The 12510-nt window shown below is 40.3% G+C and overlaps 1 protein-coding gene across 1 annotated transcript; it reads left to right on the forward strand.

Moving 5' to 3' along the window:
- The first annotated feature begins 710 nt into the window (after positions 1-710).
- LOC140589078 (uncharacterized) lies at positions 711-2976 on the forward strand. The gene is made up of 3 exons (XM_072711689.1): positions 711-1923; positions 2140-2299; positions 2487-2976. Exons 1-3 carry the CDS (start codon positions 1381-1383, stop codon positions 2612-2614), a joined length of 831 nt encoding a protein of 276 aa, XP_072567790.1. The 5' UTR covers positions 711-1380; the 3' UTR covers positions 2615-2976.
- The last annotated feature ends 9534 nt before the right edge of the window (positions 2977-12510 follow it).

Here is a 12510-nt window from a genome sequence, read left to right on the forward strand (position 1 = left end):
AGACCCGAAAGATCCATGTAAAGAAAATTACAGAGGCTGCATCTTCGCTGAACCCAACAACCCTAAGTGTCCTGTTGCTACTTTCAAAAAATACCTGGCACTCTGTCCGTCAGACGCAGACGCATTTTATCTTCATCCACTACGACAAAACCAGGAAACACTGAACAAAAGAACAGTCTGGTACTCTAAAGAGCCGATGGGACATAACTACCTTGCCAAGATGATGCCCACAATCAGCGAAGCAGCTGGCCTCTCACAAAGATACACAAACCACAGTTTAAGAAGCACGGCTGTGCAACTTCTCTCGCGTGCCGGATTGGAAACAAGAGAGATTATGACTGTGACCGGACATAGATGTGAAAGCAGTCTAAAGACTTACTGGACTCCGACCACCGCTGACAGACAGAAATGGAGCAGTATACTCTCATCAAATCCTGACAACAGCTTGGCAAGCAGTAAGTGTTCGTATTAAATATAATATTTATCATAAAATTCAATCACCAACATAGTTTAATGATAAGTGTGATTTTAGGTGCAGTCAACAAAAAGTCCATAGAGAAAACTTTCGCTGACTCTACCAAAAACATCAACTTCAACATCCCCGCTGGGACCACATTTACAATGTCACAGTTCACAATCAATGGAAATGTGCAATTTTTTTTAATAATAAAATTAAAAAATAAATCCATTCACTAAATAAACTAAACCTGTATGTTTTCAAACTTTGTAATATTACTAAACTTTACACTATTTTGTAGTTTATTGCACTAATCATTTTAATCCTAGGAAACTGCACATCCCAAAACTGAAAAATGACATTTTGATGTTCTGTTTTAACATAATGGTGGCTCTCTCTCACCAGCAAACACACACATAGAGACGGACACACATTCACACAAACACAGAGACAGACACACAGTGCAAAACATTGATTTTGAAGCTTGTTAAATAAATAATGTTCCTCTGGATTTTTTTTTAATAACAGACATGCTTCTCATTTCCCTAGACTCCAACAACAGTGAGTTTATTATGAATCTGTCATCTGAGACTGACATGCATTAATGTAATAATCCTTACATACACTGGTAAAGTGGAGTAATGCATCTAATGTGAATAGTCTGAAAACTAACTAACTGTAATAACCTTGGTTACAGCAGTGTGTCTGGCTCTAGGTCACACCAAATGCCTTCATTATGACTTTCACATCTTAACCAGCAAATTGAGAGTTTTTAATTTACTGGTACAGTGTTGATAGTAGCAGTGTGCCCAGCTCTGCTTAAACTTTAAAGTGTAAACTGTGCTGAATGTATTTGTCCCTAGAATCTTAGTTTTGGGGCTTTCTAGCACTCATTCTTTTTTCTTTTCCTTAGACCAAGACAAATGTCCAGCTCGGAATCAGACATCGAGGGAACTACTCATGATGAAGCTGCGGAGGTTCCTGCTCCTTCTGTCCCTGCCAGTTTGCAATCATCTGGCATCGCTCAAGCTACTCCAGGTCCATCATCTGTGTGCCGTGTTCTGCAGCGATCTCAGAACACAGAACAGCTGATAACTTCACAACAAAGCAGAGCTCTGTTTTCCACAAAGACCCCTCGAAGGACAGTCCAGAGTGCCTTAGCACAGGAAGACCTGAAGAGTACACATGTCTTGTCAGACATCCGTTATGACACTCAAGAACCTCAACAGAATGAACCAGTAACCACAGTTAGAGATGCCATGTTTATTCGTGTGTTGACTGTCCTAGAAGAAGTAAAAGCTACACAGAAGGTACATGGAGCCATGATCCAGTCACTCCTCAGGCAGTCTGACAAGACTAGCACTGCCTCATGTCTACCTGAAGGAGCTGAGTTTCCTTTAGAGACACCTTCTGATGTAGAGGCAATGGAGCAAAAGTTGTTGGATCCAGACTTCAGTAAAGATGTGGTAGGTATTGCTTTTGTGGATATTGACCCTCTAAAATGGCTTGTGAAATGTTTGTGTGCTCTCTCCTGGATATAAAAGTTATTAGATCTGATATATTGTAATGTAATTGTACAGTCCTACTAATTGCAGTTTCAAGTTACCAAATGATACCAAACATGACTTGTTTGCAGTGGCAGACTATGGCAGTTTTCCATTACATTTGCTGTTTTACTTTAGGTTTCTTTCCTGGGAGATATCGGTGGGAGGTCTGTTGAAGAGGCCACTAGAAGAGTTATGTCTTTCATCTTAACCAATGACCTGGCCCTGAAATTTAACTTTGTAGGGAGACACGGGAAATTACAATTTGGGACACTCCGGCTTTTTGACGTTTTCTATGGTATGTTTATGTAAATTTTGACATTTTAAGGATAGTGATGTGTAAAATGTTCTTTCTCACTCCCTTAGAAACTTACCTTCTCACATTCAACATAAGTGTGTGTGTTATTTGTCTAATAATTGGAAGTCTTGTGATTGTGTACTTATTGTGTTTGTGTTCATATTCCCCCCTCCCATATCTCTGATAGGAGGTTTAAAAAGGAATGTTCCAACAAAAGACATAAGTCGAAGGGATGCAGAGAGGGTGGTGTCAAAGTGGCTTTGTGGGGCCAGAGACAGAGGAGGCAAACGTGCACTGAGAGGTTCTCAGAAGTAAGTTTATAGTAGTTCATTTTCCTTTGTGACTGTTACACTGAATCTACACTGGACATCTACATTTACATTTTACTCATTTAATTATTATTCAGGTCATTTTAGAGATCAGTTAAGTATAAAACTACAAATTATTAGTACTTATCAGTTTTTATTTATAGGAATAAATAGTGATCCACTGATGCTGCCAAAGGGTATCGGGCTGATACCAGATTCTCATACTGTTACTAGTACTTGACCAAAATTCTCTGATACAACTAATACCAAGGTGGTACTGTTGAGGCATTTATAAGATTGTTTTTTCCCCCATGGAATAGACTTATTCCATGATACGATAAAGAATGCACTGTATAATTACAGTCTAAATCAGGGGCCTCCAACTCCGGTCCTGGAGAGCTACTATCCAGTACTATCTGTCCCACTTGGCTTCTGATGAGCCACACCTGGCCCTGGTATTTACCTGAGAACAGGTGTGGCTCATCAGAGGCCAGGTAGGATGGAAAACCTACTGGACGGTAGCTCTCCAGGACTGGAGCTGGAGACCTCTGGTCTAAATGTTAAGCGCCTGTTTTAAATTTTACTTTATTTTACAAAGTTTTGTCTCAAAAAAACTGGTATCTGTGCATCACTAAATATATGTCAGTGATATTGTAATTTATAAAAGTACTCTGTTGCTATCTTTTGGGGGGAAAAAATGTAGTATAGCATACCATAGTCGATACAGCACAATAATACTTGTTGGATGGGTTCATAGATATTCTGGAGATCTGTCAATTAATGTTTGAGCTGTTAATTTAATTGATGATTCTTTACTACTCAACTTAATTGATATAATCCTGTCTTACTGTAATGCTAGAGCAGACATTTTAAATGAAATTCTCACATGGTTCGGGCTGCATAGCATAATAAAACAGAAACTGATGACACTTGGTGATAATTTCACAATCAATAAGTTCACAATCAATGGAAATGTGCAATTTAATACTTGTAAATAAATAAAATAGATACGTTATTATATAATCATATGTAGATGTTATAAATTGTCTTACTAACGTTTGAATGTTAGTCAAGTGGTCCTATATCGTTTCGCGGAAGGATAAAAATGTTAATTTAAAACAAATATACCAATAAAATGTTTGAAATTCATATTCATGTCCATTTTTTTCCTTATGTGGCAAGTAGCCGTGTAATAAGCGGGATAATGTACAGGCAGCCGGTAGTTATCGCGAAATAAGCCCCTTCAGTGTGATACAAGTGCGTCGGGTCCTGTTCACACTGTCGGGGCTTATTTCTGCGACAGGTGTTGTGCCCTAATCTGCCCCCCTGCCACGGATTGCCTCCCCTGACGTCATCGCTCCATTTAAAGGCAAAGTCGCTTCTCCAGTGCAGCAGAAGCGAACGTTCGCTGTAAATTCATTTTCTTGCCTTAAACCGACTGAAAAAACTCAAATTAGTTGTTTATTATGCCTTTTTACATTAGAACCTTAAGTTATCATTCACAACCTCCTGTAATTTGTCACAAATGTGACGGTAACTTTTTCATTAAAACGCTACAGTAATGCTTTTCCTCTCGACAATGCTCGTCTGTGCAAATACAGTCGCTTTCAGTCGCAAAAAGGGACTGATTTAGTTGAAAGGTATTTTTGACACGTTGTTGAATCCATTCGGCTGAAAATGTTCTTCTATTCTGTCGTCGTATAATATAATACGGCGTTTAACTTAATACTCAGCACCGTCACGCCTGGAAATGATGTAACATCGATCCACAGAACAAATTTAAGTAATCAAAAGTCACCAAAATTTCAGCACTCATTCTAAACCCCGTGTGTACATTACAGCTAACAAGTCGTATTGCAAATCGTCCATCCATAAGGAAAGGACTCGGGGGGGGGGGCATTTTATAGCAGGCCACCTCGCCACAGAATGCCCCCCCCGTCTAACTCTGGCTGGGAAACTGCTACATGCACCAAACTTGCACCAGTCACTCATATTTACCCCTTATTTATGCTGTATGAATTGCTTTGGGCTGGGCCATAAGGAAAAGATTCTAGCTGGGGGGGCATTTTATAGCAGGCCACCTCGCCACAGAATGCCCCCCCGTCTAACTCTGGCTGGGAAACTGCTACATGCACCAAACTTGCACCAGTCACTCATATTTACCCCTTATATATGCTGTATGAATTACTTTGGGCTGGGCCATAAGGCTGAGATTCTAGCTGGGGGGGCATTTTATAGCAGGCCACCTTGCCACAGAATGCCCCCCCGTCTAACTCTGGCTGGGAAACTGCTACATGCACCAAACTTGCACCAGTCACTCATATTTACCCCTTATATATGCTGTATGAATTACTTTGGGCTGGGCCATAAGGCTGAGATTCTAGCTGGGGGGGCATTTTATAGCAAGCCACCTCGCCACAGAATGCCCCCCCGTCTAACTCTGGCTGGGAAACTGCTACATGCACCAAACTTGCACCAGTCACTCATATTTACCCCTTATTTATGCTGTATGAATTGCTTTGGGCTGGGCCATAAGGAAAAGATTCTAGCTGGGGGGGCATTTTATAGCAGGCCACCTCGCCACAGAATGCCCCCCCGTCTAACTCTGGCTGGGAAACTGCTACATGCACCAAACTTGCACCAGTCACTCATATTTACCCCTTATTTATGCTGTATGAATTGCTTTGGGCTGGGCCATAAGGAAAAGATTCTAGCTGGGGGGGCATTTTATAGCAGGCCACCCTGCCACAGAATGCCCCCCCGTCTAACTCTGGCTGGGACACTGCTACATGCACCAAACTTGCACCAGTCACTCATATTTACCCCTTATTTATGCTGTATGAATTGCTTTGGGCTGGGCCATAAGGAAAAGATTCTAGCTGGGGGGGCATTTTATAGCAGGCCACCCTGCCACAGAATGCCCCCCCGTCTAACTCTGGCTGGGACACTGCTACATGCACCAAACTTGCAACAGTTACTCATATATATCCCTTATATATGCTGTATGAATTACTTTGGGCTGAGCCATAAGGAAAAGATTCTAGCTGGGGGGGCATTTTATAGCAGGCCACCTTGCCACAGAATGCCCCCCCGTCTAACTCTGGCTGGGAAACTGCTACATGCACCAAACTTGCACCAGTCACTCATATGTACCCCTTATTTATGCTGTATGAATTACTTTGGGCTGGGCCATAAGGAAAAAATTCTAGCTGGGGGGGCATTTTATAGCAGGCCACCTTGCCACAGAATGCCCCCCCGTCTAACTCTGGCTGGGAAAATGCTACATGCACCAAACTTGCACCAGTCACTCATATTTATCCCTTATTTATGCTGTATGAATTGCTTTGGGCTGGGCCATAAGGAAAAGATTCTAGCTGGGGGGGCATTTTATAGCAGGCCACCCTGCCACAGAATGCCCCCCCCGTCTAACTCTGGCTGGGAAACTGCTACATGCACCAAACTTGCACCAGTCACTCATATATATCCCTTATTTATGCTGTATGAATTACTTTGGGCTGGGCCATAAGGAAAAGATTCTAGCTGGGGGGGCATTTTATAGCAGGCCACCCTGCCACAGAATGCCCCCCCGTCTAACTCTGGCTGGGAAACTGCTACATGCACCAAACTTGCACCAGTCACTCATATATATCCCTTATTTATGCTGTATGAATTACTTTGGGCTGGGCCGTAAGGAAAAGATTCTAGCTGGGGGGGCATTTTATAGCAGGCCACCCTGCCACAGAATGCCCCCCCGTCTAACTCTGGCTGGGACACTGCTACATGCACCAAACTTGCACCAGTCACTCATATTTACCCCTTATTTATGCTGTATGAATTACTTTGGGCTGGGCCATAAGGAAAAAATTCTAGCTGGGGGGGCATTTTATAGCAGGCCACCCTGCTACAGAATGCCCCCCTATCTAACTCTGGCTGGGACACTGCTACATGCACCAAACTTGCACCAGTCACTCATATTTACCCCTTATATATGCTGTATGAATTACTTTGGGCTGGGCCATAAGGCTGAGATTCTAGCTGGGGGGGCATTTTATAGCAGGCCACCTTGCCACAGAATGCCCCCCCGTCTAACTCTGGCTGGGAAACTGCTACATGCACCAAACTTGCACCAGTCACTCATATTTACCCCTTATATATGCTGTATGAATTACTTTGGGCTGGGCCATAAGGCTGAGATTCTAGCTGGGGGGGCATTTTATAGCAGGCCACCTTGCCACAGAATGCCCCCCCGTCTAACTCTGGCTGGGAAACTGCTACATGCACCAAACTTGCACCAGTCACTCATATATATCCCTTATTTATGCTGTATGAATTACTTTGGGCTGGGCCATAAGGAAAAGATTCTAGCTGGGGGGGCATTTTATAGCAGGCCACCCTGCCACAGAATGCCCCCCCGTCTAACTCTGGCTGGGACACTGCTACATGCACCAAACTTGCAACAGTTACTCATATATATCCCTTATATATGCTGTATGAATTACTTTGGGCTGGGCCATAAGGATGCCCCCCCTATCTAACTCTGGCTGGGAATATAAGGTGTAAAAAACAAAAACAAAAAAAAACAGAATTTCATAAACTTTCTCAATAACTGAGAAAGTTTATTCTTATTTAATCAATAAGAATAAAATTAACAGTAACAACAAACAAATAAATAAATAAATAAATACGACATTCGTGCTGTCTACGAGGTGTAATAAAAGCTGCCCCGAACCATAGTAACCAGTTGACTCTGCAGGCAAAGCAAACGATTCGAATATATCAAACGTTAGATCCCACCATTCAATTTTCATGTGTGACAGAATTAATGATATCATGGTGCGCGATATATCACTGATAATGAAATACAGAAATGACACTATAAATAATTAAATACGATTAGTTATTAATTATTTCAGAATTTAATCCAAATTTAAAGTTGTTCAATTTACATTAAATCATATAAATAGTAGAATACATTACACAATACATATTTACTAAAGGAAACTATGTGACATTAACAGGAAAAGTGGCGTGGTTTATTGAATTAAATTATAATGTGGACATTTTAGATCTATGTAATAGGCCTTCGCCATAAAATTGATTATTTTTGATTTTGACAATTTCGCATCAAAATAATTATCTGTCTCGCGATATGTAAAGTTTGACACGTTTAGAATGGAACCAATAATATTATCCTGTACCAAATCGAGGGGCGTCACCTATTCTGTAGGCAACATTTTAACTTTGCTGATACACTACAAACTGAAAAGAAGAACAGTTGGAATGGATCACAATGTCTTTAATAATATTGTTGCCTATAAGAGGCACAGCAAATATCCGGAGGGCTTTTCAAAGGCCGAAAAAAAGGACCTAAGACGTAAAGCTTCAGGTTTTCTTTTTGATGGTGAGTTCAAGTGATATCGACGTATCATCTTGTACATGATTAACATGGTGTTAGCTAATGGAAAAAAACGCAGTACATTAATTGGTATAGCCATACGAATACTGACATGAATTGGCAAACCGTGTATTTCATTGCCAGTAGTATTAATGTTGGATGCGACTTTCCCATGTTTAACTACTTTTTTGGGTATTTTTCCATCGTGCTTGCTTTACTACAATTAATAGTAAGAGAGCCACTTCTGTAATGGTTGCACATGTAATTCCTTCAATTTGATCAATTTCATTTGAAAGCAGATAAAATATGGAATCCTAATAACATATAAACTTGTTTTGTTTTTTTTTTTATCAGTTGGTACTGAATATTACACAAATGTTGATGGAATCATGTATTAATTTTAAAACAGGAGATGTGTTGTACAAGGTCAGTGGAACCAAAGGAGAAAACAAAGTCAAAGTGGTTTGTGGAGCTGAAGAGGCCAATTTGATTTTCATTGAATTCCACTCCAGTGCTGTGGGAGCTCACACAGGCCAGAAAAAAACCAGGGATGCAATTGCTAAAAGGTTTTTTTGGCCTGGAATGACTGCTGACATCAACAAATGGGTAAATAACCAAAGAAAGCTCCTTTGATTACTCGTTACAATCTGTCCTCTGCCATATTTTGACCATGTATACTTACGTATATTATACAACAACCATTATTTTTAGCTATTCCTATTTTAAAAAAACTGATAAATAAGTTTTAATTATATATGTTTCATACAGGTTTCAGAATGTGTAGCCTGCCAAGCTGCACAGCGGGTTATTAAACAGGAGGTGAAGTACACTCCTATAAAGGTATCAGTCATTCATAAAACATTGCATTCATACAATTTAAAATGTAATTGACTTGTTGTGTAGGCCAGAAACAAAACAGCTAAAACTTTGAACTGTTAAATGAGTGCCACATAACTTATTTTTAAGGTTACACACCCATTTGAATTGGTGGGAATGGACCTAATAGGGCCATTGACAGTCACCAAAAGGGGGAATAAGTACATCTGCGTTATGGTGGACTACTTGACCAAATGGCCACAAGCTTACCCCTTAACCTCAAAGCGGGCAGAAGAAGTAGCAGAGTGCATCCTCCGATTCTTCTATCAGTTTGAGGCTCCAAAAAGAATCCTCACCGATCAGGGGAAAGAATTTGTTAATTCGGTAAGTATATGTATGTAAATAATAGAAAATTACCAACTCATTACAACATTTCTGTCTTATTTGTTATTTTGCATCAGACAGATAAATTTAGTCAGTCTTTGTCATTTTATTGACATTTTCATGTGTTTCTGATATACAGTTTTTTTGCAGTGTTTGTCCAGGGACTAACGTGCCTTTCCATATTTTCATTCAAAGATAAATAATGGTTTGTGTGCCAGACTTGGCATAAAACGAAGCCTGTGCTCCCCTTATCACCCCCAAACCAATGGCTTAGTGGAAAGATTGAATGGGACTATCCAAAGGTAAGGAACATGTGTCATGAGTGGTGGCACCAAATGTATGCTTTTGCATGAAAATTTATTTTGTCTTTGTAGATAGCACTTACATATTACATATTAACATATATGATGATATGTTATATTCATAACGTATGCCATTATTAATATATATTATATTATTAATAGATGTAATACATTGTTAATATAAATGTAAAATGTATATTATTTTGCCATAGTGATGCCTATTATATGTTTTTAGAGCACTTGGAAAGCTTGTTGGGGAAAGACTGGAAACCTGGCATGAGTACTTGGATGCAGTGATGTTTGGGCTTCGAACCAAAACCCAGGTTACCACCAAGTACTCCCCTTATTTTTTAATGTTTGGGAGAGAAGCTCGGTATCCCTCAGAAGTGCCACAGGATTACTTGGTCAGTAAAGTGTGTCTGTCCATCCGTCTGTCTGTCTATGTCTGTGTGTTTGTTTTTGTGTGTGTATGAGTGTGTTTTCAAATTTGTATATATCTTACACCTTTAGGACAATCACTTTTCTGTTCACAGGTTCACAGTAGTGTGGAGGCCATCATGGCTGAGGAAGCGGTCTGTGAGGACATTAAGAAACTTGATTCTATCAGAGATATCATGCAGGAAAATGTGAGGAAACAGCAGGAGCGCACCCAGCGGAGACTCAAATTGGGTGCTCCCAAAGCAGACTTAAAAGTTGGGGACCAGGTGTGGAGGCAGAACAAGAGAAGTGAACAAAGGAAGGGGGGCAAACTGGAGCCAAATTTTCTGGGCCCTTATATGATTTTGGCACTGGAGGGGAAAAGTGCAGACATACAAGGAGAAAATGGAACTGTTCACAAAAAAGTAAACACTGACCATTTAAAATTAATGATTAAAAGCGATCGTCACATTCCATCTCAGATCATAAAGAAGGACATTTCAGCCCAAACGCCAGCAGTCCCAGCATCGACATCTATGTCCACATCAACCACTGTTATATGCTTTGCACCTGCTGCCAAAGCAGCATCACCACCCCCCCTGGCACCATCATCAGAGACCTGCCAGGTACAACCAACTGATGAAGCACCACCGCCACCCCAGGGAGCACCAACAGCAGTCTTGCCATTGCCCCAAGCTGCCCAGGCACCACCATCATCAGAGACCTGCCAGGTACAACCAACTGATGAAGCACCACCGCCACCCCAGGGAGCACCAACAGCAGTCTGGCCATTACCTCAAACCGCCCAGGCACCCCCATCATCAGAGACCTGCCAGGCACCACATGCCTCACCATCACCAGCAAAGTATAACGCATATAATGCAACCTCAGAAAAAGGTGATTATTTAATACTGATCTGCAATATTGGGCGGCACAGTGGTGCAGTGGTTAGCGCTGCTACCTCACAGTAAGTAGGTCCTGGGTTTGATCCCCTGGTTGGGTGTAGGTCCTTTCTGTGTGGAATTTGCATGCTGTTTGCGTGGGTTTCTGCCAGGGGCTCCGGTTTCCTCCCACAGTCCAAAGGTGTGCACGATAGGTTAATTGGCAACTCTACGTTGGTCCCCCAATTGTTTGAGTGTGTGCGCCTTGTGGTGTGTTGCTGCCCAGGGTTGGTTCCCACCTGTGCCCCTTGTTCTTTGGCTCCGGCACCCCCCACAACCCCAGTTCGCATTAAGCGGTGACTTTGATAGATGGATATTTAGTATTGATGACTATTTTATATTATTTCTAGTTAGTAAGGATCTGAGGTTGCCTACGGTTCCAGGCAATATTTGTTCAAATAAATCAAACCAAAAAATACCAACTGTCACAAAGATAGAAAGTAAAAGGATTATAAGATAAAAATGTGTTGACATAGATCAATTTTAAACTTACACAGTAAATTGTAACATCAACATTGTCTAATACTGTTCACAGATCTGCAGGATGCTTGGGCAGGAAAGAATGTCCATATTCTATTTTCTAAAGTGGGACCCTATAAATTGTTTTCCTGGGACATTGCTAAAATTGGTCCTAAGATGGAACTGGAGAGTGAGGTATTTTCCCATTATTATAATATGCATTTATATCATCAATGATCAATTATGAACTGTTTACATGTAAACAGTTATTTGTAAATATTTGATATTTAATTGATATTTATAAATATCAATAACCATTCAGGAGTATCAAAACCATGAGAAGACTCATCTTCAATTTTACAACGTAAATACAATGTATTAGACCAAATATCACTGTTTTTCTCACATGAATTCTTAATCATGTCATCTTCATTCACAGGTCATCAATGCATATTTAAGACTGCTGGTGCAGAGATACAACAAAGAAAAAGGGCACAAAGCAGCTCTCATTGATTCCTACGCCATGACAGCAATGTGGGATCGCAAACTCTCCAGACTGCGGGTACTTAGTGGAACATGATTGAACAATTGTAATTATGTCTTCAATGAGGGCAAAAATAATGATGTTTTTTTTATGAAATCTTAGATGGATCCAATGTCAAGTGATGTCATTGTGGGGATTTTTAACAAGAGTCATCACTGGATTCTCACAGTAAGATTATCATTTGTGAATTACACTCTCTCAAACAGTATTTTGCATCAATCATATTATCTCATTATTAGATAACTGTATTGATAATAATATTTAATATGTTTTTTCACCTTTTGAATGCTTTATGACGTGTGCAACAGATTACAATGAACATGGCATTTAGATTTATGGAAGGGTATTTAATCCATCTTTATACAGAACTAGCAAATCAAGAACATGAAAAAATAATATCTGATCAGCTGAAAATATACAATCTTGATTTCTTAGACTTTTTGGCAGTGAGTACTGCAATAAAATAGTTACAATATCTTTGTTAGCCTCCACAGGGAGTCAGTGATTTGGCTAAGTCTTTCTATATTTCTGAGCTTGGAAAAACACCATATCAGCATTCTTTAGTAATCTTTAGTAACCTAAGATACAAAATTTCCAAAAGGAACTGTTTAGTAGCTCTTTCTGTAACACATGTATAATGTTTAT

Source organism: Paramormyrops kingsleyae, chromosome 4 (genome assembly GCF_048594095.1).
Source record: "Paramormyrops kingsleyae isolate MSU_618 chromosome 4, PKINGS_0.4, whole genome shotgun sequence".
NCBI classification, from domain to species: domain Eukaryota; kingdom Metazoa; phylum Chordata; class Actinopteri; order Osteoglossiformes; family Mormyridae; genus Paramormyrops; species Paramormyrops kingsleyae.

Excerpts from the sequence above, each read along its gene's own strand:
- LOC140589078 (XM_072711689.1), top strand. The coding sequence starts at position 1,381 with ATGTCCAGCTCGGAATCAGACATCGAGGGAACTACTCATGATGAAGCT. Across the intron at positions 1,924-2,139 it reads CAGACTTCAGTAAAGATGTG|GTTTCTTTCCTGGGAGATAT; the intron begins GTAGGTATTGCT and ends GTTTTACTTTAG. Across the intron at positions 2,300-2,486 it reads GCTTTTTGACGTTTTCTATG|GAGGTTTAAAAAGGAATGTT; the intron begins GTATGTTTATGT and ends TATCTCTGATAG.